We start from the raw sequence: 25600 nt of genomic DNA on the forward strand, positions 1-25600 counted from the left end.
GTCTTTGCTGGTACGGTACAGTACGGGACAGATACGGGATAGCGCCAGGCGTGACACAAACAAACAAACAAACAAACAAACAAACAAACACCAAATTAAAGCTGTGTGGACCCTGGCTAGCGCCAGACGTTACTGAAGTAACGTCTTCTGCATAGCTACGGGAATTAAAGCTGTGTGGACCCTGGCTAGCGCCAGACGTTACTGAAGTAACGTCTTCTGCATAGCTACGGGAATTAAACCATCTGTTTACTGGCACTGTTATCGATCGGCTTCAGGTCAGCCAGGTCATCTTTCCAAGATTCCTTTTGGGTCTCTCCCCTCTCCCGGGGAGACCCACGTGACCAGTTGTGGCAGTGAGCAAGTACAAGTGTATGCGTATGTGTGCGTGTGTGTGTGCGTGTGTGTGTGTGTGTGGGCACTTCAAACAGCTGTGTGGTGGATACCAGGCTAAAAATAGTGGCGGTCAATTCATCAGCCTTGCAAGCTGTTGAATGGTGTAATCCCAGCACAAGTTGCTATGTTTAACATAGCTGTTCGCTATCATCGCTTCCGCGATGGGCATGTCTGAGGCCTGAGTGTGTGTGTGTGTGTGTGTGTGTGTGTGTGTGTGTGTGTGTGTGTGTGTGTGTGTGTGTGTGTGTGTGTGTGTGTGTGTGTGTGTGTGTGTGTGTGTGTGTGTGTGTGTGTGTGTGTGTGTGACCAGATCCTCCCATTGCCATTTTATTCACACGCTGATGATCTGGCATGCCGGATTTACTAGTACTGTAATACCCGTAGATATGCGATATGACCGAACCGATGTTTTTTTTCGTTTCACATACTGTACAAGTAAATGTTTCAGGTTTGGTGCATCGTCATTACAAGTATTTAAAATACTTGTCAGCAGTCAGTTGCTAGTACAGTGTATCATCATCTTAAAATGCATTGGATTACATGTACCGCTATGTAACAGAAATCAAATACCGGTACATTGGGCCCACGGGTGGATAGATGGAGGGCATGACAAAGTAAACACATCAAACATCTCGAATTCTCAATACCTTCTGCCTCCAAGGAAGGTCGCGCTTGTTCTTATCGTACCAGCTAAGCGAGGATTTCCTTATGACAGCAACGTCACAATCTTCAAGATCATGAAGCGAACACTCACGTGCACTCATCTTAGGCGAGTTTATGAACAAGGATCTTACACGAACGGGAGAAAAGAAGAGAGAGGCGTTTGAGTAAGGTCTGAACATGAAACAGATTGCTCCTCTCCTTCTTCTTTTCATTGATTTGAAAGTATTACTATTATTAGTTCGTCACGATTCGCGCCACGTGCACGACTGCACGTGCAGTTCAACGACGGCATGCGGGCTTCGGAGACGCGCTACATGAAAAAGCTCGAAGTAGCAAAAAAAAGAAAGAAAGGCAGTTGTTTGACTTTTGCCTTTTGCCAAAGTTTTGGACCAGTGACAGATTACAGTGTCACTGTCAGTGGATCGTAGACAGCATTGTGCCGAGACTTCGGATTGCTTGCACCGTTTTCATTTTGCTGACATGGTGCATGCTGCCCTTTGCCTTTGGATGACATATTCCCTTTGAAGCCAGGCTGTTCACGAGCCAAGAGAGTGCTCGCACAAAGATACTGACAAAACAGCGAGTTGACATGGCACAAGCCCCATGTCAAATCAAAGAATAACTTCTGGAGCAAATGTATGCCACCCCAAGCACTGTACGTACATGTAGTATTTGAAGGTGGAGTATTGCAACGGTGTATCTCATTCAGAGAGTTGCCCTTCTTGCGGAGATCACTGAATTTGTGCGAGCGACTCTCATGCACATTGGAGAAAAATGAATCGACTATGGTGGTTGGCCCAGGTTATCCAGGCCTGTTTGGTCCTGGTCGTCAGTAGCAAAAAAGAGGTTAGGAATTGTCTGGAAGTTCACAAGGTCGTCTACTCTTTCAATCATGAATAGAAGGAACCTATTATGTCCTGACATTTCGTGTGTCTCTCTCTGTAGGGAGAAGATAAAGCATTTCTCCTCGAAGAACGCAAGCGTTTAGTCGAGACTCCCTGTACGGAGGCCCATGATCTCAACTCGGCTGTGAGCTTGAGAAGACGTGGGAAGGTAATGACCTGGCACTAAATTTATATTGCATGTCGGTAGTTTGGAAATGCACTGAAATTGTAAATTGAGATTTGAGATTTGGTGAAAATAGTGTGAGATTTTCAACTCCTTTTACCGTATTTCTCCAGTAAAACAGTTGCTTAGTTGCTCTCGATTATACCGTATGTCGCACCCGGCCGTTTTCAGGTCTCTGCCATGTCCTTTCAATATAGTCCACTTGAGTAGTAAGTCGTGCTCGATTGTAAATCCTGTTATGTAACTTGGATTACAGACACACACTGCTATGCACTGCTAACACAATTTAAGTACAACCCCTTGCAACCAGGACTGGGACTTGGAGGAAGACGATCAATATGCTTCATTCACCACAAGTTTCAACTAGAGTGCTCGCTGAAGAACGTGGAGCTCAAGAACGTCCAGCCTGAAATACTAAGAACGCCACAGCCTAAAGTTAAGAACGGCGGTGTTGGTTTTCTGGCAGAATTTGAGATACTTATGATCCAGTACGGATTGTTTCTAAGAACGTGCCATAAGAATGCAGCCAGATTACTGAAAAAGAAGAGCGTCCCTAACCCAGACTCTACTATACCGAAAGAAGTAGGTGCGGAATGTAAAGAATCTAATGTGGCAACGCTGAAAAGCGCTGGGGATCATCAGTCGGAAGTTATGGGACAGTGACTCAACACGATTTGCAAACTTGCTCCAATCGCTTCGATTTTGGTCTCATTCGATTATCCAGAGCAAGTAATGCAATCCTGGTTGAGGTTGTGGCCTGCTCGCTCTGTGATTTCACTTTCCATTCCCCTAGATGCTACAACGCCATGGCTGCTTCGTGTCTGTGGGTTGCTTGCTTTTAAAATGAGACCGCAGTCCCGAGCTGTCTTCTCTAATGAACAGCAGGGCATGCTGCTTGTTCCGGTACCGGGAATGGACGTGAAGATTAAAAAAAACCTTTTGCACATCACCATTCTATTCTGTGTTCGCGTGTGTGCACATGCTCGTTTTGCAATTATATTTTTGTTTGCTTAGATCAGCGAGGCGTTGCCATGTTTACTGGAGCACACGCTTGGAAATCTGAAGTCTGGCTGGGCATGGTGAGCACATGTAATAAGTGTTCGGGGTAGCTGACGCATGTTCTGTTAGTATTGTAGGTGATTTTATATTTTCAGTGGGAGAATCTTTAGCGATTCCTTAGCCAGCCCAATTTTGCGACGGCACATATTAGTGACTAGAATCTCAAGTCAAAACGGTGTCGTAAATGCAAATCCGAGGGATACAAGGCCGTCTTGGTAAAATTGCTAAAATTAGACCAAGGCTAGAGTTACCTGTTTTGTAGTATACTGCATCAGAATACTCGTATTGATGATGCACATCCTAGCACCGGGATGTTACTTTGCCGTTGTGCTGCAGTGTTTTGCATACGAGTATTGTCGGCCATGCCAAATTTCAATATCATGCAAATTGTTCTCACGTAGCAGCAGCTTTGTGGTCTGTATCTGTAGCGTAACGTCAGCGGCCACACATAGGAATACTTCATAGTCATGCTTGAAGTCAGGATGTAGGCGTCTACACACTGCATGATGCTGGCCATCATGGGCTTGCAAGTGGCATGGATTTCTCATTAGCTCACACCCTTTTTCTTGCACTGCTGCTTGTGTCTGGGACTACAGGAGCAATTTGGGCGATGCGTATCGCCAACTCGGAGACAAAGCCAATGCCAAAATTGCTTTCAAGCAAGCATATCGCCGAGATAGTAAGAGCATAAGTTGCTTGTTTTCATTACATGCACACCATTGCAGTTTCTGCAAGGAAGTCATGACGAAACCCCTATTATTGCAGGCGCATGCACGAGGAGGACAAGTTCAAAATCTCACTCACGTATGTATGACCGCCGCAGCACTCTTGTCCATGATCATGATGAGCGGTGCCCTGTGAACTCTTTCCTTTGCAAGCGTGTTGAGTCTGAGAAGTTGCACAAGTTAGCTAGTTGATACTGGACAGTATACGGTAAACTCATCACATGATGCATATCATCACACGATGCATATCATCACACGATGCATATCATCACACAAACGGCATGCCCGCCCAATGAGATTTGTTCCACACTGAGCTGTGCAGCTTGCAAGGGAGAGAGAGAGAGAGGAACACTTAGTTCCATCTCTGAGCCTCATGCTCGAAGTGTTCATCGGGTAACTGCTAACTGACTGTTGGGGAGTCCGAACATAAGCGCAAGGAAGTGGAGAGGTTATCATGTCTGGCTTAGTGTGGATTACAGTCATTACACATGCACACTCGCGCACACGCGTGAAGCAAGCAGAGTTGACAAGAAGCAAGCTGTGCGGTGCATACGTGTTTGTGTGAACATGAGAGCTAGAGGTAATTGGGAGAGGTGAGGTCTAGATGTATATGATGGTATGCAAAACTGGAACGTGAGAAGGAATTTAGAAATCTTAGCAACCAGGGTGCAAACAACAGGAGCAGCAGGGCTAAAGACTCACAGTTAGCAGGTTCAGGTGATCTTGGGGACAAAGGTATGGAGGTAACTTACCAACCTACTTTTGTCCTAAAGATCACTGGAACCTGCTAACTGTTGTTGTCCGCAGTTTTTTTCCTTTTGTTTTCTTTTAGCTTCTCAGCTCTGCATTCTGCCGTATACCTCTAGTCCAATCCACACCTCTCCTACCATATACCTCTAGCCCTCTTACCCAGGCTGTTCACACGTTGACACTGGTGCGTGTGCACCACGGCTTGCTTTTTCTTAACTTTGCTGGCTTCACACGCATGTACACGTGTGTGTAATCCACGCTAAGCCGGACACGATGGCCTCTACAATTCTTTCCTGCGTTTTAGGTTCAGATTCCCTTACAGCCAGTCCAACAGTTCCCTGATGATCACTTAGAGCATTGAACTCTGAGATATAACCACGTTTTTCCCCTCTCTCTCTCTACTAGTATTGTATGTTGCACGTCATCATAACTTCATTACACCATGGCAGCTACAGTGTTGCTGTTGTGGAAGTGGGGCTGTGGGGCTGCCCTTGAACTTACGAGTGCTTCCCGAGGTTGAAACTGCTGTCACGGTGGATTATATTGCCAGGACAAACTGTGAAACACTTCGTAACTATGGCTGTTTCTGGTTTCTTTCTCTCCCTTCTTCTTCATGCTGCTGTAGTGGGTGTGCTGCCGTACATCCGACGCTTTGACTGGGCCGGTGAGTATTCCCTGCAGACACGTTGCTTATGGTCAGTGTTCAATTATGTTGTATTGTCCAGCTGCTTTGAGCCAAACACTACGCTGTGCTATGCTACAGTAGCTGCAGTACATCGTTGTAATTACTAGCTTCGCTTGTTTTACGTTGGTCTGCCCCACCGACCTTTGGGTATGTAACAGCAGCAGCCCTGCACAGAAAATTATCATGCACCTTTACTGTCGTAATGAGTAGAGAACTCTGCTACATGAATGTCACCAGGGGAAAAAGATGATGCCGGCACATGTACTTTCTCCGTGCACTAACATATATTAGCTTGTTTTCTGTTTGATCAACATTTACAATACGTAAGCCAGAAGTGGTAGAAACTACCTGAGTTATGTACAGTATTGCATACCAGTATGAGTGGTTGACTACATTCTTCTTTCTGCCTCTTTTCACACACGTTGTTCACATGTAGGACCCTTTCCAATTGGAAAGCTGGAGGTTGATGGGGACCCGGTTGCGGCGCAATATGGTGACGTGGTGTCGGCGTGGAGAAATAGATCTACGGCCACGTTCTACTCCGAGCTTGTTGGCCGGGAGCTGAGATGGGAAGAAGTTGATGCGGTGAGTGTGTGATGGTTTTGAGTCCTAGGGCTGAAACGGTTACACATTTGAGCTTAACGGTTAGCTGTTGGCATAACGGTCGGTTATAACCTTTAAGACTGCATTGTGGAAATCACTGTTTTTGCCGCCATTTTTATTCCTTTTTTGCCGAATTTTCATGATGATGTAATTATTATTATGACTTAATACTTGAAGTTAATAGTGCAAAGCAGATCAAATTGACATCACCAAATCATCTTAACCCATTCAGCGCTACTGCCTATGGTGCTCTGCATATAAATGCTAAAAACAGGGCCAATAGCAAGTTGTAAAACTCTGGGGTTCTGGCAACTGGGGTCCTCAAATATTTTGGAAATGATTGCCAAGACTACTAGTATCAACCACAGGGTGACAGAATCGATACAGTCCCCAAAAAGAATAGCACATCACAAAAGGGGACGCAAGTTTGCTCAAATTGCGTGAAATACCCTAAATGCGTGCAATTGCAGCTGAAAGATCGCTCAAAAGAGAAGAAAAAAGACGCATAGTGTTAGGGGCCGTCCGTAAATACATGTATTTACTTAGAGACGTCTAACAGGCGTTTCTTTCTAGACCCACCCCCCAGAAACGCTCCCCCCCCCCCCACCCCAGAAACGCTGAAGATCGGTTGCTTGACCAGAGCGGACACACTTCAGTGCAGTGTTCTTTGACAAGAACACCATGGCATCCACAGACTCGGGACTAAATGAGCAACGGAGTTTGTTCACCAGAATGCCACACGCAGAGAACACTCGTTCTGACGGCACAGATGTGGCAGTCAAGCACAGGACCTTCTTCGCGACAACACTGAGGCTCGGGAAACGGTCAGCGTTAAGCTTCCACCAAGCAAGAGGGTCTGCCGAATTGGGGGCCTGCCACTCTGCAAAGAACATTACCACTTCTTGCTCTGCAGAAGCAGACAGGCACATTTCCTCATCAGTGCTAGTTCCAAAGAGCATATCCAAACCACTTCTTGCTGATTTCCGCTTGGCTGGAGGCTCTGCGCCAGGTCCGGACGCTGATGTTGTCACTGTGCAGGCAATGAGGGATGTCTTGAGATCTTCTGCGCAGATTCACCGTCTACTGTGATGTGCTGCATAGGGCAGATGGCCTTGTCAATGCCATCATTAACGCTTGACCCTTCCGGGGCTGAAAGATGCATGATTAAGCGATGCCCACCCGATTTTTTCGGCACGACACCAAGGCCTGATGTGCGGAAGTGTTCACATGGTGGGGATGAAAACGGCCCTGCTGTGTGCCCGGACATGCACTCTTCCCGCATGTGAGCATCCACAGCATCAGGGTAGTCAAAAGCTGATCTAAGATTCTTGCTAAAGGTAGAATGCGTAACGCCCTTAAAGCCAATTTTACAGGCAAAACGCAAGTGATCGATAACAGCAGAAGCAAATGAGCGATCGGGGTGTGCATCAAGCTCCTCGCTAAGGATATCTACGTTAATGGGGGTAAAGATTTTGTGAGAAGACAGTGGCAGAGAACAGTGCTTAGAGTGCTCGCTGGTGGCTGCGGCGGTCAGTCAGGATGATGGTGATGCGGTGGTCTTCTTGCACGTACTAGCGGGGTGGGACCCAGCGCAGGTCAGACAGTCATGGCGAAAGCGGCAGAAAGAGACGTCACAGTGCCCTGCATTTAACTTTTTACAGACCGGGAAACATGTATGCCCACTGGCAAACTTAGCAGGTGGCTCTTGTGCTGTGCAAGCGGAAGCATGGTGACCCGGTTTCTTGCACTTGGTGCAAATGGTCACGGCCTGGCCTGTCAGACAGACAGCATAAAGGTCAGGGTGGACGACGGCTAGCCGGCGCGACGCATCATTTGCCGCAGCGCGTCAGACGCGAACGTCGTACTCCATTACCGCTTGAAAACGGAATTTGGTGCTGGCCTCCAGAATGTGATGCTGGTATACCAACAGTTCGTTCAGGCAGACTGTGCGTTGCATGCCTACAATGATGGACAACACTGTCCACGCTTCGGCCCAGGCCACTATAGACTCGATTCTTCGCTTTTTCTGCCCGACTTGGGCTTGCACTACTGACCCATCCGAGTCATCCTCAAGCCTGACACGTTTGGCTGAGGGTTCAGCGGGCTCTGCTGAGGGGCGCAGGAGGAGTGCTAAATCTACGAACTCCCCTCGCAGCACTTTCTCCACCACTCTCTCGTCCACATGTGCAATGCAAGGGGGACGGGCATGGGCTGTGTGGGCATGTAGTGGGGGTGCGTGTACAGGCACTTCGAAGTCAGGCCTACCTGCCGAATTCAGGTCTTGAGCACGGGCGGCCTCGGCATCCGGCTCACCAGAGTCGTTCCCGGAAATGGCCTCTCGAATGGAGGAGCAAATTAGCTCGTGGATCTCCTGCTGCTGCTGGTTGGAGAACGAACTCATGGTAGGCTACAAGTCGACAGTAGAAAAGAAAATTCGCACAACACTGCTGATATTGCAAGCCAAGGCGTTCAAACAAATTTGTTTGCATAGAAAGGTCTCGCTGCTGTTCGTTGCCAGCAAGGCTGCGAGTCCCACGCACAACACTGCTGATATTGCAAGCCAAGGCGTTCAAACGAATTTGCTTGCATAGAAAGGTCTCGCTGCTGTTCGTTGCCAGCAAGGCTGCGAATCCCACGCCTGCGCATGTGCCATTTTCCCCACGCTTGGGGACGATGACAGCCGGCGTTGCGGACTTTCTGCGAGGCGCTGGCTGCGAGTGCTTCTGTGACATAATAACTTTGGTTTGCCTGTTGCAAACCTACATTATACTGGGCAAAAGTACCGGGTAAAATCAAGTGAATTTTGCTCGTATACCGTATGCATGTCATGGCAGTGCACGGTCACCGTTTTTTACAGCCTGGGCGGTTTTCGGGCATGGGCAAACTCACGGGATATTAGTGTAGATGTCAATTCGATGGGCACTATTTCAGTCATGGGCGTTATTTTGAGTGGGTGTACTCGTATTCATGGAATTTAACAGTAGGGCTCTTTGACAAACACACTTCCTGATCCTAAATCCTTTTTCCTTTGTATGCCTGTGTATGCGTGCGCGTGTTTGTACATGTGTTTGGAAATTTGTGCCCATCACTTTGCAGGCTGGCGATCCGGCTGGAACTGTGCGTGTGCAGCCAGATGTTGATTGGAATGACTTGGTGAACGGAATGGGCTCCATGGGATTATTAGAATGGCAGGTAATTGCTTCTAATATATATGTTAATTGAAGCGTCTATAGCATCAGGTGCTTGTCGACTCATGGCATAGAGCCCCCTCCCCCTACCCACACAAAGTAGAAATGATTTTGTATATATAGTTATTCAGACATCTCAGTTTGTATTGTAGTTCTAGCGTTCTATCACCTATATGCTTCAGGAGAAATACTGGTATATCGACCCCGCGTCGGGTGACAAAGCTCTTCCAATAGTTCTACTCAATAAATCATTTTGTATTCCTGTTGATTGCCTCTTTTAAGGCATGGTTTGTCGCAGAGTTTGCCGTTAACCGTGATGCTACCTATGTCGTCCGCTGTTTGGGTGAGTTTCCAACTGATAATTTCTCTTTGTTCTAGAGCTATTGAGTGCAATATTTATATACACACTGGAATGTACAAGTAGTTGTGCGTAGGATTTCTGGGATGCACTCGGAGCTCTCTTATTCAGTTCTCTCACTAGCCGATGGGGGAATCACAGTAGTGAGCCATTCTGCACAGTGCGCTCAAAGCAGACGTTTCTGCTACTGTTATGCATGACATAGCTTGACTGTCGTCGCTAATTGTGTTCTCATTGACATAGTTTGATTGCTGTCACTAATCATGTGTTCTGCTGATTTCCATACTCTTGTACCTGCAAACCAAAGATGTCAACACTGTGTGGATTGATGACAAGATGATCAACGGCGATGTGTACCACCGGGAACAGTTCTGGTAAGCAGCTGCTCTGAGATGCACAGCAGCAGCACGCTCATGTTCATCAAGTCTGCGTTTCCAGCACTGGGCTGCTTCTCAGCTAGCCGTGATTCTCCGTGTACTACGTACATGTATGCGTGTGCATCTTGCTAAAACACGACCCCTGGGCGAAGCAGAATCTTGACATGTTTGTTGCGGCGAGCGTTGTCAAGTAGCGAGAGTAGTCACTACCTAGTAGCATGTACATCACGGCAGCCACATTCTGTTGGAAGCGAGGCCACATGTTAAGAATGATGGAAGTGGTTGTACATGTAGTAGTGGTGCTGCTGCTGCTGGTGCTGGTGGTGCTGCTGCTGCTGCTGCTGTGACTTGGTTAAACGTTAGGATGTATTGCTGACACACTGATCTGCATGATGTGGCCTGCCCTGCTCTCTTGTTGCGTTTCAGGTTCTCCATTCCATTGGAGTCCGGTCTCCACTTGTTCCGTGTCAAACTGCGCACCAAGGCGCAACTGGGCGTAAGTGGAAACTTGACAAAGTGCCATACAAAACAGTTACCCCAGAACCCATTTTTCCATTTTCAAAATAACTGTATTGCAGTGCGAAATGCAACGTACTGGGCGAACGCCTGACTTCACCCCAGACAAATGTGCCTTTATGAACCCTCTAGTACAGACTATCGACTGTATTTCGTTGAATGGCCTGAAAAAACTCAAAAATCGGAGAATGAGTTAGGGGGGGGGGGGGGGGGGGGGCTGTGCCCCCCCCCCCCCTACATGTATCTACCCCCTTTGGCTAGAACCCTGATGTTCATTTTGTTTTTTTCTGTATGACATGGGGTTATTACTTTGAGACTATGCTCTCATGTACTACAGTACATAATTATAATGCGTGTATTGTATACTCTGCATACTGCTATGTGTCTGCCATACATTGTTGTTGAAATGGACATAATTATTGTTTCAATGCTTTTGTTTGCTTTGTCCTGTGCTTCTGCTCTGTAGGTTTTCCGCTGTGAATTTGCCATACAAGGTAAGTTGTGGATGGTATGATTCGGTACCAGTTGTCCAGCTGGTCTTCACCAATCTTACTACGCGCACGAAGGGCAGTCCCACTCACCTCAGTAGTTCCTGTTCGGAAAATAATTGTGGTGGCACCCAACTCTGGGTTTTACTTACACGGTGCACCTCCGCTTTGTGTTGTGTGAACAGTCTGATGTACAGTCAGACCTCGCTTATCCGGTCCTTTTTATCCGGATCCCTCGCCATCCGGAAGAAAATAGCTGGTTACAGATCTACAGCATACGCAATGCATCCTACATAACCGGTGTTCGGTTATCCGGTTCCCTCGCCTATCCGGACATTTTTGTGGAAAACGGATGTGTGCGGTTAAGCGAGGTCTGACTGTATTCATCTTGAATGCTGGCGGTCTTCTAACGATGGCTCAAGATTACCAGGAGATGTTTTATGAATTTCTTTTCTTCTGGCTTACAAACTCCATGTGTATAGAAAGTCCAGCGTAAGAAAATCAATACGTCTCTATTCAGAGTTTCATGCTACTGCGTAATCATCAGAAAGCTATCCACTTTGAAGGACACTCTATGTACATGATATTTTGTGTTGTGCTTGTCTCCTCTAGATGGCAATACAATGGCTATCCATCATCCTCACTTTGTACCCGAGCTACTGGCACGGCACACTCTCAACGGTCTCCTTGCTGTTCCCATCTTCAATCGCAACGGCAAGAAGTGGCTGGACCCATCCACGTTTAGGTAACTCGGGAGCTTTTTTCTACTGCAAACCGCCCAGTATTCACGTCACTAAATTTTCGCGATCTTGCAAGGTGTAACAAACTGTTAATGTGCCGGTGTGTATGGTTGACCGGGGTGGTGGTAGCGGTGGCGCATGCATGTGGATGTGTGTCCACAGACAAAGTTATTACGGTGTAGTTGTACTATACAGCTCTCTGTATGCTCTGCACAACATGCATCATTCTAGATATTACAATGTATGTATGTAGGTGTATACTGTCTAGTTGTGTATATGTACATGTGTAAGTGGCATTGGTTTGTGTGTGGGTGAACAGGATATCGCTGTCAGTTCAGTCCAAGGAGATACCACTCTCAGTCAGTTTACCAGAGGATCTGCCTCAGCTACCTATCGCTCCTGGTCAGGTATGTTGTGCACTGTATGCGCTCACGAGGGAGCTGATGCATGAATGCATGCTAGCCTACTTATAATGATATCCTTGTCCATGCAACTGGCTGTAATGGATCAGGTTTGACTAATTTTAGTGCTGATGATAGGGGCCAGCTTTCTGTGTTGTGACGGTTTGTTTGGGTATCATGTTCCCTGCTTTGGGCAGAGAAAGTATGAGTGAGTGAGTGAGTGATTGAGTGAGAAGATGCAAGTAGAAGAGTCAGCTGCAGAGTCGAGCAGGGATGTTTGTATCTCTGCATGTAACTGAAAGAGAGCAATTTTGTTCTTACTGCTGGTGAATTTCAGCCATTGTTGGTTGTGTTTGTTCGTGGATTCCTGTGCTGCTATCTAGCTGAGCACACTGGTGGTGCAATTGTCGAACAAGGCTGGCAGCGAACCGGGAACGGATCTCAATGGCTGTCCTCCACCAAAGCGTGGTCAACCGTGAGTGCTTGCCTTGATGATTAAATACATGTATTAAATGGTAATGATAACAAATACGCGGAACACACACACTCACACACACACGTGTGCATGCACACACACCTTGAGCCTTGAACCTTGAACCTTGAATACTCATCTACAATCAGGATCGGTGTCAGGCAGAGCAGAAGCGGAAGTATTTCTTTAAATCTCCAGGGCGGGAGAAGACACGACCACATACGCAGCGGAATTCCTTCACCACAATCCGCTGCGGCTTCAGACGACGGCACAACTGCCTCCATTCACCACGACTCTGTGCGAGCTCGCACCAATGCTCCTCAGGAATGTCAATCATACAGAAATCCTGCTGCACAGCATCCCTCCAATGCCGCTTTGGGCCACACCGTGGGCGGGTTTGTGGCAGCTCCGCAACGAGCACCCTCCGCAGGAGACGAGACAAGTCACAGAAGTACACACGCACGCGCGCACCCACACACACCCCTCCCACACACCCCTCCCACACACACACACACACACACACACACACGTGCATCTTGTTCAGCGGGTTTGATGTGGTGAGGAGCAGCAATCTGAATATTGTTCATGTATTTTGGGTACATGTGTGTGTGTGTGTGTGTGTGTGTGTGTGTGTGTGTGTGTGTGTGTGTGTGTCTGCGTGTGTCTGCGTGTGTCTGTGTGTGTGTCTGCGTGTGTCTGCGTGTGTGTCTGCATGTGTGTCTGTCTGTGTGTGTCTGCATATCTGTGTGTTTACGTGGCAGTGACACCTATGTGCAATACAGCATCCGCATTGCCACCAGTGGAGTGGGCAAGACACACGAGACGCGGCTGAACATTCGCTGCCGCAACTACACTAACTCTTTCTTGTTTACCTTCATCGATCATGATGGCTCGGTAAGCTAGTGCCAGGGGAGTGAGTGTACCAGTAATGAGTGTGTGTCAACTCAGTCATCATGCAATTGTTGTCAACCATTCACTAGTATAGGCTGATTGAGAACAATATTCATTTGCACTGTACTCGATACGGTGACAAAGTTAACATGTGAAATAGACATTGTACATGTTTAGTGAAGCGCACTGGCTCGTGTGTGTTCGTGCACACATGTGTATGTATGCAATACTATGCATGTGTGCACCCATGTGTGTGCATGTGTCATTTGTGTGTGTGTGTGTGTGTGTATGTTTGTATGTTTGTGTGCTAATTTTACCATTTGTCTGTCGTGCTGTATGACAGGTCCAGCATGCTGCTGCCATCCGGCCAGTCGGGGATTGCCCAGAGTCAGGCTGCCCAGTGAGTTTTGCCAAGTATTGCTCGAGTCATAGCAATGCATGCGTGCCGTCACCCTCCCTGTACAATAGCCCCGTGGTTGTAGCCCATAGCTATTCTTGCTGGTCATTCCAGCTGCTGCTGCCACTGCTCCTGTCGCTGCTGCTGGTGCTGCTACTGCTGCTGCTGCAGCTATTACTTAGGAGGCAGCCACCCAGTCCTTGTCAGTATTGTCATGTGTGCGAAATCCTGAACGGGGACCTCTTTTGCAATGCGGGGATGGGATAGTTTAATGTTTAGTTGAAGAAGTTTGAAGAAGACACTGACAGGCAAGGAAACCTGGGCTGATTGAGTGTCTGTGAGCATGGATCCAGCACTGGCCATGATTGTGTATGCTGTGTGCATGTACTGGTATCAACAGCTGCTTGCCTGTAGTGTGTCTTGTGTCTTGTTCACTAGATTTGTCCTGTGTGTTTGTGTTACAGGTCATGCTCAGCATGCACGGAACAGGTGAGAGCATTGTCATTTTGCTGCTTTGCTTGTCTTGTGACAATTATAAGTTCCACACAAGCACCGGTCTCCTTATGAATTGGAGAGTTTGGCATTGCCTGTGTGAACTTCCCTCTACGAGCCCGTAATTGTAGGAGAATCTGCTACAGAAGTACTGCAGTAGGGACATTGTCATGTTATTTGTGGTCATCGACTAGAAATGTGGCCTTCTTAATCCATCTACAAACCTTCAAGTTTTTCCAGTATGATCGACAAATTCCTTGCGTGGTATCAGGTTTCTGCAAGAGACGTGTGCATTTTTTGTTCGTTTTTTATGTGTCAATGTACGCATCTTTTGTGCGTCTGTGATTGAGTACACATCAGTGCTTGCTTGTATGTGAGTGCCTGTGAGTGTGCACCATATCCATCGATGATTCATCTTGTGTCTGTTTGTGTGTCCATGTAGGTGTTACACCGGGCAATCAGGCAGACAGTTACAAGCATATGGAGAACGGCGAGATGCAGTACGGACTCGACACAGTCTGGACGCTGGCTCCCACTCGGTATGTTCCATGACTGCACTATCTGTACACATGTACGTAATGCTACAATGTCCTCACTATCATGATAAAATGAATGAGGTGCTGTACATGTGCGTGCAGTGGTCACGTCAGCTACACTTGTTACAAACATGCCCGTAGTAGTGCCTGCTGAATGGTGCAGGTAATCATGATGGTGCACCAGAAGGTTCAGTTGGTTTCCCCCATGAAAAATGAGATTTATTTCCACTCCATTTGCCAGTACAGTAGAGTTTTATCGTGTTTGTGCTACGCGGACGCGCACGTGTGTGTGTGTGTGTGTGTGTGCATGCGTGTGTGCATGCGTGTGTGTGTGTGCATGTGTGTGTGCGTGTGTTTGCGTGTGTGCATGCGTGTGTGTGTGTGTGTGTGTGCATGTGTGTGTGTGTGTGTTTGCGTGTGTGCATGCGTGTGTGCATGCGTGTGTGTGTGTGTGTGTGTGTGTGTGTGTGTGTGTGTGTGTGTGTGTGTGTGTGCATGTGTGCGTGCGCGTGTGCGCGCGCGCGTGTGTGTGTGTGTGTGTGTGTGCTTAGACATGGTGCCCATAACTGGGAAGGACCCGGTGCTCTCACCGCACTGACTGCGTTGAAGGCTTTGGCCGAGGTAGGGAAATTGTCTTCTCGTACGTGTTTATGTGTAAGCGCGCTCTTGTGTTTTCCTGTGGGTGTGACACTAACATGCTCGTGAAGCTGAGAATACGTTCTGGCTTTTTCTGTCAATTGGTTGTGGCCCCTCCAATACTCAGGCAATAGGCCATTCTACTTTGAAGCTAAACTTTCGCTGGTCTTCTTGCCCAATAGTCCCTATACACCACATGTACATGCAATTGTTAGATTGACAGCATGAAACAAGGTGGAGGACACTGTGTTCGGAAACAGTGACATCTAATACTGGTTTTTAACCAGTGTTAGGTGATTTCATACCACATGTACATGTGTAATTATTGATTGTTGTTGCTCTGGATTTATGTGTAGCTGGTGAAAGATAATCCCTGGATTCCTCACAAAGTGGACGTGAATCGTGTGCTATTTGCCGGTCACTCCATGGGCGGTCACGGTTGCTGGTAAGTTACCAGAGAGACCATTACAAGTACTGTCTGTATACCTGAGCATTGGTGGTATGCTCTTGTGCCGCTACTTTGACTCTGCATAGCAGCACAGTCGTGCATCCCACCCCGTATGTAGTAGAAACGATGTCCAAGCGCCTTTACTTTAACACGCTGGAATCGTTGTGTGATAACAAGCTGCAGTGGAACTACCTTTCATGCAATTGTTCAGTATGTGTGTTGTGTTCCAATCCACCATCATGGCGAATTGAGTTTTGCTTTCCTGTAAGAGAGGCTTTATGAGCTACAGTGGAAACTCTGATGAAATGTACATGTACCCCCAAGGAGAACAATAAAGTGCACCTAGTGCCGGAGCCCAGAGGTACTTCTAATCCAAGCACACTTGAATATGAGGCAGTATGTACACCCATGCCCTGGACACTGTCCGTAGCTACTATTAAAGCAAGTGTACGTCTTATCCGAGTATGCACTCGGCGTGTTCCACTGTATTCCCCAAGGAAGGAGCTGAGAGAATCTGTCCCTGCTCTTTCTGTTTCTTTTTCCATCTCAGGCACCTGGCTACTCATTTCCCTGATTTGGCTCTTGGCGTGTCAACAGCGGCCGGCTGGAATACGAAGGAAGAGTATGGTTCTTCCAACTTGTTCTTTGTGTGAGTAGGGTGTGATAGCTGCTGTGTTTTACTTGTTGGTGTCTTTACCTGTATCATTGAAGCTCTCCTTGTCTGCACAGTGTAGGTGCACACACAGCAAGAAGAGCCAACAGAACATGTATACTGATTGATATGGTCATGTTTCTTGTCGTACCCGTGTGTTTCTGTGTGCAGGCATGACGTCAGCTCCAGTTTCATCGACCCATCTGTCAAGAGAGTGCTGGAGGTAAGACCACACACTTCTGATTGCCGTGCTCTTGTTGCAGGCGAAGTGTCTCCTTCCTAATATTCTGAATGCTTTCTTCGTGGATCTTGTCCTGATTGTAAGGACCAAGTATCCTACTTAATGCTCCAATCCTTTCTTTCATCCTACCCCCTGCGATGTATTCATCTATTTTTGGTGTTTGTCTTGAGCCGGGTTTGTGTTCTCTTGTAAAAAAACACAAAAAATGGGAGAGAAACAACAAAAAAGGTGCCGTCTACTGTTCCACCATCAGCTAAGCTATGGTGGTGTCTTGTGGACTCTTTTCTGCTGACTTGTAGGATTAATTTTTATGTGTATGCCATTGGTTGGCCCGCACTAAATCCGAGCACCACGACTTTCGCAAAATAACCATAATCATCTTGGCTGTTTGGTTTGCTGGTCTCTGTATCTGTTCTGTGTTTGTGCGATAACAGTCCTGTATTTCAGAAAATGAAGTGGATCGCCATGTGTCCAACTTGAAGGTGAGTAGCTATTCCCCCCCCCCCCTTTTTTTTCTCTGTGATGTGTCAACCACTTTTGCATTGACGCTCTCCTAACTAAGTTGTCTATCCTTGCTTTTCCATACGGTTGGAATGCTTTCAGCTATCTGTTAATGTGAATCATCCTGGTGCATTGCTGGGGAACTCGTGCTTGCCGCACGGTTTTCTTGGCGTGTTTGGAATCGGCTAGCAAGCCGCTGGTCCCACATGCAGGTGTAGCGGTATTCTTTCAGTTTCAGCTGATAGTGTGTGTTTGCTGTGTTGTGTTGGTGTTCTCAGGGTGTGCCAGTACTGGCTCGTGTGGGTGCAGATGACAGGACTGTACATCCATACTATCTAAGGTAGAGTTGTGGAGAATGCACAGCCATACCTATATACTCTTCCCCATTGCACTGTGTTTAAGTGTGTGTTTTTATTTTATGGACTTTGGAAGTTGCATTGCTGGCCAGTTCATTGAACAAATCAGCCTCTCTTGTTTGTCGTGCCACTGTACAGGCGTATGCGTCGTGCATTGGAAGCTTCTGGTGTCCGCGTGAACTACACAGAGCTGGCTGGCAAGGACCATTGGTGGTGGGATACGAAGTTAGTTTTAACTCGTGCTGCTTCTTTCTTGTTGCTGTTGTTGTTGTTGTTGTTGTTGTTGTTGTTGTTGTTGTTGTTGTTGTTGTTGTTGTTGTTGTTGTTGTTGTTGTTGTTGTTGTTGTTGTTGTTGTTGTTGTTGTTGTTGATGTTGATGTTGATGTTGATGTTGATGTTGATGATGTTGTTGCTGCTGCTGCTGCTGTTGTTGTTGTTGTTGTTGTTGTAACTCCCCCCCCCCCCACACACACACACACATCAGCCCTGTTTGCCACTGTTCATGCTTCAGCTTCATGAAATTCACATTGGACTTGCTATTTGGCTTGCTTGAGTATTCGAACTGAAGTGCTCATCCAGCTGTGCTCCCAGAAGCAAGCAACTTCTGCAGCCGCTGCTTTTCGTATTCTGCTATGAATAGTTGAGTAGTAAGGCAATGAAGATAGTGTGCTCTTGTGCAACAATGCTGAGACAATACTACAATTTTTTTATAGAATTAGGAAGTTCTGATCTCTTCCAATGTTGTGCATTGATTGCTCTTGGTTTATAGAACGTCCAATGATGGTGGTGTAACCGGTGACGAGGAAGTGAGGAGATTTGTGAACGAGGTCACTGCACCCATCAAGACCCCGGTCTGCAAGGCCAAGGGCGAAAAGGGCTGCGTTGCGGCGACATCACGCTACAGTCGCGGATACTACCTGACCGAGAAGATGCGGGCGCGTGGCACATTCCTGCTGACCGTGGTCAATCCGGCTTTCCAGGGCAGTGTGCGTGGTGTGGCAGTTGTGCAGCAGATCCTGGCTCTCCGCCAGTCTACGGTCAAGGTAAACAATGTTGATGCAGCGAAATTACTCACTTGGAGACTAGAAGCTGGCAGAAAGTTTGAATTCATACTGTTCGACAAGTAGTGCACACCCCCTTAGCAGAAGTTGAACATCTTTTTCTAACAGAAGGTCTAATCTTGACTTCTAGTGAAAAAAGCTTTCGGTACCAGCAATTCCTCTGCTGACACTGTATACTTTCAGAGAAGCATTGAGTAGTTTGTTGCTATGCACGGCGGCACCCTGCGCTATCCTTAACAGCAGGTGCCGGATGCTCCGACTGACGCATTAAGTGAGATAGATACTGCCAACTATATCCTTTCTCATTCTCACAATAAGTAGAAGATGAATAATTTGTTGTAACCCCTTTCTCGTTCTCTGTCTGTGCTTCCATCTGCTGCCGTGTTGTCAGCAGTTACATGTGCATGTACTGGAAATCACTGGTGAATGCCCATGTGTCCTATTTTGTTTTCCAGTTGTGGATGGCAGTGGTGTGTGTATGGTTTTTATTTTTCTTCTAAAGATCACCATCCAGCCAGGACGCGGCTCCCTTCGTACGGTCAATGTGCGTCGCTTGTCGTTCAGTGAGCCCGCCATCGCACCTGCCCAGTGGTCGGGCAGGAAAGTAGACGTGAGTGGGATTTTCGTTCTTGTTCCCTTGCTGCCAAGCTGGGACATTGTTGCCCTAGCTCTGGGCTGTGCTGTGGTATGATCATTGGATGGCTTCCTATGTTGGATCATTGGTAACGTTTCGACTTACTTGGCCACTTCATGTGCTAGCAGTCAGTCTTGGGTGTGTGACAGGTGTATTTATCCTAACTGTGTAGCCAGAGCAGCTAACGGGTGCATTCATTTATCCTAGCTGTGTAGCCAGAGCAGCTAACGGGTGCATTCTGTGTGGACGCAGTGAGAGACTTGCTTCCCTTTGTCAAACCAGTGGCAATCATTGCGCATTTCGCTCTCCTTTGATAGCCTGGCTGGAAGAGGAGGAGGACATAGTGAGTAACCATAACTTGCTGAACTGTGAGTGCAGTGCAGCCTTGTACACATGCTCACCCTGCTGTGTTCTAATAGTCCTGGGCTTGTGTGTGCTTGTGCTGGTGTGCTTGTGTGTAGATCGATGGCTCTGATGTTTCCGCTCTTATCAAGTCGGTCACTGCTGACAAGGCAGTGCAGCTGTGCCGCCCAACTGTTTCTGGTAAGATCATGTAACCGTACAGCATTTAGTCACTCTAGCTACTTGTAACATCTACCCATTCCCACTGCTCCTGCTGCTGCTGCTGGCTCCCGAATAGTATGCGATTTTGGATAAGCTATTTTAGGTTCAAAATGACAAATGCACACTACGCTCCGATTATGAAGATGCATGCCAAAGCAGTACATGCACTACTTTTCAATGTCACGTGATTGCTGGACTGGTGTGAGATTTGCCACCTCCGGCCCAACGTACTAAAGCCATACGCATGTTGCCTAAACTATTTGCTGTTTGTGCGAGTCGAGTCTATACCTGTCAAGTTGTCGCGCAGATCATCTTTGGAAGTTGGCAGCCAGCAGAGATAGATCACTTGCTCTAGAGTGTATGTCATTTTGTCTTGATTATTACCTTTTTCTCTCAAATCGAGGCTGTATATTTCACTCTGAATATACCTTAAAGGGTTCAAATTAGGGTCAAAAAGGGTGTGCATTGTATTCAGGTGTGTGTTATACTTCAGCGAATGCGGCATGTATCCTGTGGTAAGGCTATTAGGCGTTCTCCTTGTGAAGTGAGCTCATTAGCTGCTTTTTCTATTTGTTTTTTTTTTGCAGATAAATGGGGCGAGTGCAAGGATGCGGAAAACGAGAGGCTTGCGTCAACAATGGGTCCTGCACGTCGTGTGGCCGAACGTCCCTTCCTCATTGTTGTCGGTGAGTTGGGCTTGTCATAGTGGTAGCTACTGTGACGTGTCCGTCTTGTGTCGTTTATACTTCGAAGTGCCAATTAAAATCCCTGAGCCATTTGCAGAAAAATTTGAACCGCTCATGCGCTGTATAATACTGCCCAAACACCCTATCTTGCCAGAGCACCCCGCCTTGATTGATGACCGCCAGGGAAAGGAAAATGGTATGTCTGACTGCAACTAAAGGTCGTACGATATAGGAACCTGAGTGTGCTAGGGTCACGCTGGCCATTGCGTAGCTTTTTTGTCTTGTCTGCAGTTCGCTTCCACTTGAAAATGAAATGAGTATGGATTACCTGCACCACGTGCAATTTACGTACAGTGTACCGTATGACCTGCATGCGGAACTTGCTCATATGCCCCACCTCGAAAACATGACCACAAAAGGGCCCAGGTGGTGGAGATGATCTCGCATACTTTACAGTACAAGCGTTTGCAAGCTCAAAGTTACCTTTTTATCTGTCATCTCTTGTCATGTTGCTAGGAACATCTGGCTCCAGCGAGGACACAGCATCCCTGCACCAGGCAGCTCTCTACATCGCCAACCTGTTTTTCCTCATGTCGGACACTCTAGCCCCTGTTATTCATGATAGCAAGCTGTCACCGGAAACTGCTGGTAAGTACATATATGACTCATACTGGGTGTGTGTGTGTGTATGTGTGTGTAGTACTGTGTACATATGTGTGTGTGTGTGTGTGTGTGTGTGTGTGTGTGTGTGTGTGTGTGTGTGTGTGTGTGTGTGTGTGTGTGTGTGTGTGTGTACATATGTGTGTGTGTACATATATATGTGTGTGTGTGTGCGTGCGTGCGTGCGCACGCACGCACCCATGTGTGTACATGTACGTGTGTATGTGTGTACATGCACGTGCATATGCGTACATGCATGTGTGTCTTCATCTTTCAACATCGACCCAACATCTACCATTGTGAAACAATGGGTTCCAGGACCGCTGCAGTATGTAGTATTTAGAAATTTGTAAGTTTGGGTGAAGGGAGAAAGAGAGACTGAGGAAGAGATGAAGAGGGTTAGTGATACATGATGATGTTTATAGTGTCCGCAGGTCTAGGGCTGCGCAACGCCCGGCGCATACTTGAGTGCAGCGACTGGATTTCATTGAGCAGGACTGCAGTAAGCACGTATCTGTGCTGTAATCCTTTCTTTGTTATCACTCAGTTGACCTTTTTCACAGATGTACAACTCACAGACTTTATAAAAGTATAACAAATATTCTCACCTCTGTGTGCAGTATACTTCAATATAATATTATGTTTGTGTCTGTGTGTGTATGTGCATGCGTGTTACTTTCTTTGTGTATTTGCAATGCAGCTAAGTACAATCTCATCATCGTAGGTGGTCCACAGCTGAACAGCTTTGCCGAGTCAGCTCTATCACGTGTCCCCATTTCCGTTGGAAAGGGCGGTAAGTCACTAGACAAGTTATCCGTGATATGTGGTTGTTGTGTGTATAACACATAGTACACTCTTAGTGTAGTGTAGGCTTGACATTATGGCCATGGTACTTTCCCTTCTACCAGTAGGTAAGGCTGAATTAGGGTCGGTGTTCCTTTATCGAGGTGTACAAACTTCCAAAGCTATGAATAGTACTTGTGTCTGTTTGATGTTATGTGTGTAGCTCTCTGATTAGCACTAACTAGCCTGGCTGTTAGCCTCCTTGCCATCACCTTTTTGAAAGAAGTACTTCGTACCCATACATCTTACCATGTCCTCCGTGTACTAAGGAAGCAGTTCGATTCTGGGTTACTTTTGATAATGTGTCACTTCTGTTCAGTGGCTGCTGCTGAAGTGGATCCATCATGATTGCACACGTACCTCACTGATTCGATGATTATCCTGTATGCTTCGTTGATCACAGGCATTCACCGGAGCAGTCCTGTCATTCTGTCATTGCTGCTGTCTGTCTGTTCATGCAGGTATTCAGCTGCAGCACTGCACTTACAAGAACCCGCAGTCCGGGGCACTGGTGCTGACGCCGCACGGTGCAGCAGACGGTCTGGCCCTGGTCTTGGCCGGTAACACTGTGCAGGGAGTACTGAACGTCGCCAGCCTTGCTACACCCACCATTCCACCCATGGCACGTTCACCGGTAAGGCACATGCCCACTGTCATCAGGGGGGGGGGGGGGGGGCTGCTCTTTCAGCCTGCTAAGTGCTAACCCAGGGTCTTTTTTAAATACTCTTCATGCTTGCGTGCACTCCCATAGAGATGGCAACGTGTCACATGCGGATCTATAGTCAACGTAGCGTATTGTAAATAGTACTAAATACCCACGTTGTTCTGTTGTTCTGGCCCAACTAGGACGCTCCCTTTTGTGGTTGATCATCTCTGGTGAAGTCTATCTCCTCCTTTACATCTTTGTTCACGTATAAATATGTAAAACTTTAAAACTAGCGATTGGAGGAAAGAAATATACTGCGCATCTGCAGGCAGGCATAGTGGGGTGGTATAAAACCATGATTGAGAAACAGAGGGTACCAGGTTCAAGTCCTGCTTGGAAGCGGAAGGATTTTTCCAGCCATGCTGCGACGGGATCTTGTGACCTGGAACAAGGGAAATATGGATGCAGCGAATGGGATTTTCAGTCTTTGACCACTTTGGTGGTGGGTCTGATCTACTCACCACCCACTGCTTTAGGAGCTGCATCTGCGCCTTGATCCTTGAGGGTGGTGGCATTCCTACAGATGAGGAAGACTCGGTCAAACCGGGTCACGTGCAAATCGTGGTATTTATTATTTGGCTGCAGCCGAGCTCTCGCACAGAGTGCTTCCTTGAAAAGTGAATTATACTTTGTTCCATGAAGCAAGCAACTAACTTGCTACTTCTCTCTGACATCCGAAGTAGTATATGTGTGTGTGTGTGTGTGTGTGGACATCTTGAGGCAGGTCCGAGAGGCAGATTGCAGTGAAGCAAATACATTTCTAGGAGACAAAAAAAGTACAATTAGACAAAGGAAACGAACGAGCTACAGACTCTGCACAAGTGGCATTCAGACATTTTCCACAAGCACTTTCCTTCTGCCTGTATTCTTCCTGGTGAGAAGACATTTTGATACTCGCTGAAAGCTTCTGAATGTTTAGCTTATGAATAGCCTGAAGCGGGCTCTTTGCATGAGGATACAATATACAGCAAGAATGAGGATACAATATACAGCAAGAATGAGGATACAATGTACAGCAAGAATGATCACAGGAATAGTCACAGGAAAGCTATCCTACTCCATGTCCCCTCTCCACCTCACAGAAAAGCTGGCCGTGTGCATCACGTTTCCAGCAGCTTCCTGTCCCTGTGTTAGGCTCAGCTTGCTTACCGCGTGAGCGCACCCTCACCATTTCTAGTACATGTACATGTTACTTGTGTAATTGTATGTGCGTGGCAGTTTCCATAGTTCCATATATCTGTCCATGTTGTATATGCAGAGTGTAGCCAGTTCTCATGATTCTATCAATACATACACATGTACATGTACCAGGCTAGTGCTTCGAAATGTAGAGTGAGGGCTCTGTGCACTGTGGTGCGATGTCTCACTTTTCTCTCTCTCTCTTTCTTTCTCTTTCACTTTCTCTTTCACTTTCTCTCTCTCTCTCTCTCTCTCTCTCTCTCTATCTATCTATCTATCTATCTATCTCTCTATCTATCTCTGTCTGTGCTGTATAGTTCTCCAATCTCATACCGGACTATCTCGTAACGGGACCTGAGTTGGATGGACGTGGCCCAGCGGGATATCTATGTGCTGGTTTCTGGGGAAATAGCTGGAACTGGCAGCCTGAACTAGCATCATGCACTTGTTAGGCATGTGTGTATGTGCGTGTGTGTATGTGCGTGTGTGTATGTGCGTGTGTGTGTGCGTATATGATAGCACTGTTGTCCTTTTGTTTGGTTTATGCCCCGTGTGAGCTCCCTCTCTCTCTTTGTTAGACCTGTGCCTTATGGTAGCTATGTACTCTACATGTATATGACACTAGAATCTTTGTCCGTGTTTGTTTGTCCCCCGTTTAATGTATTTTTAGCGGACACCTGCTTTTGTTATTTTGTATTTTGTAGGCGTAAGTCCTATTAGGTCCTTTTGCCACTTCCTTCTGGCTCCCTTGTACAAAGGTTCACTAATAGAATAGTAATATTGGAGCAGCTATCGTTCTGACAGTTTTATGTGCTATGAGAACGTGTCGTAGTAGTTCCTTTCAGCTGGTACCCAGCTGGACTGAAGTAGTTGTGAGGAAAACGTGTCAAGATAATAGATTTGTATGTTCAATATTAATATTCAAACTCATGTGCTGTGTTGCCACTTGTACATACTACCTATTACTCCCATTGCGAATAACCGCTGTGGTATTTACTCGATGAATTGCCATTCCCTTTTGATATTTTTCTGAAGATTTGCTTTTCTATTTTAGAAATTACATGATTGTATGATTGTTGTTTCCACTATTTCCAGAGGATTTTATGCTGGCATATTTATCATGCGTTGCTAGCTGGCTGTGCACAAGTACAGGTATAATTATTATTATGTGCTACAGTGTGTTTGTACTTGTATTGTGTGGTCGGTGTTTTCAACGCCCAAAAATAACAAAGCGCCCTGATATTTTTGTGCTACTCGGAAGTAGGAGCTAGCAGGGAGTTTCGTCCACGACTTCCTGACGCGAGAGTGTATTAGCTTGACAATGCACTGGTGCAGGTTGTCTGTAACCCTAGCGGTGGTGAAGATTGTTAGTACTAACCTAGTAGTAGTACCTTAGCCCTAGCATCTATCATGGTTGATTCCAGGGAGTCGCAAAAGAGCATTTTACGACTCCCTGGGTGGTTCTAAAAAGCTTCGCTTTGTCTTGCTGGGGCTTGCCTTCTTTGTGGGACGTGAAAGAATGAAGCCGCTGCGTTTCTTTTTGATGGAGATAGTTTTGCCGATGGAAATGGAAGGTGAGAAACTGTGATCCGTTCACGTTTCATTCTTGAACTGGAATGTATTACTAGTAT

The 25600-nt window shown here is 46.8% G+C and overlaps 2 protein-coding genes across 3 annotated transcripts in view; one reads left to right on the forward strand and one right to left on the reverse strand.

The window, feature by feature from the left end:
* The window catches only part of LOC135815051 (adenine DNA glycosylase-like), a 17751-nt gene extending 13730 nt beyond the window's left edge, over positions 1-4021 (reverse strand). The window contains exon 1 of one of the 2 annotated variants that reach the window (XM_065328281.1): positions 3988-4021. Coding sequence is in view for 1 of the 2 variants with exons in the window: in XM_065328280.1 (XP_065184352.1) it covers positions 1041-1268 (228 nt within the window). In the remaining variant the exon portion in view is untranslated. Of the gene's footprint in view, positions 1-1040; positions 1269-3987 lie in introns of those variants that run through there. The other variant, XM_065328280.1, reaches the window with a different exon arrangement.
* Positions 1487-25229, forward strand: LOC135815050 (uncharacterized). The gene is made up of 33 exons (XM_065328279.1): positions 1487-1902; positions 2002-2109; positions 3139-3203; positions 3780-3862; positions 5284-5322; positions 5780-5928; positions 9043-9138; positions 9417-9477; positions 9800-9866; positions 10296-10365; positions 10852-10879; positions 11486-11618; positions 11933-12020; positions 12398-12489; positions 13248-13380; positions 13721-13777; positions 14239-14263; positions 14709-14805; positions 15354-15423; positions 15795-15883; positions 16437-16535; positions 16710-16761; positions 17214-17261; positions 17559-17620; positions 17775-17861; positions 18406-18679; positions 19200-19307; positions 19793-19874; positions 20483-20581; positions 21098-21229; positions 21942-22034; positions 22546-22718; positions 24287-25229. The coding sequence occupies exons 1-33, from the start codon at positions 1831-1833 to the stop codon at positions 24419-24421; spliced, it is 3066 nt and encodes a 1021-aa protein (XP_065184351.1). The 5' UTR covers positions 1487-1830; the 3' UTR covers positions 24422-25229.
* The last annotated feature ends 371 nt before the right edge of the window (positions 25230-25600 follow it).

The sequence above is a fragment of the Sycon ciliatum genome, chromosome 4, assembly GCF_964019385.1.
Source record: "Sycon ciliatum chromosome 4, ocSycCili1.1, whole genome shotgun sequence".
Taxonomy (NCBI): Eukaryota; Metazoa; Porifera; class Calcarea; order Leucosolenida; family Sycettidae; genus Sycon; species Sycon ciliatum.

Excerpts from the sequence above, each read along its gene's own strand:
- LOC135815050 (XM_065328279.1), top strand. The coding sequence starts at position 1,831 with ATGAATCGACTATGGTGGTTGGCCCAGGTTATCCAGGCCTGTTTGGTC. Across the intron at positions 3,204-3,779 it reads CTGAAGTCTGGCTGGGCATG|GAGCAATTTGGGCGATGCGT; the intron begins GTGAGCACATGT and ends CTGGGACTACAG. Across the intron at positions 18,680-19,199 it reads TCCGCCAGTCTACGGTCAAG|ATCACCATCCAGCCAGGACG; the intron begins GTAAACAATGTT and ends TTTCTTCTAAAG.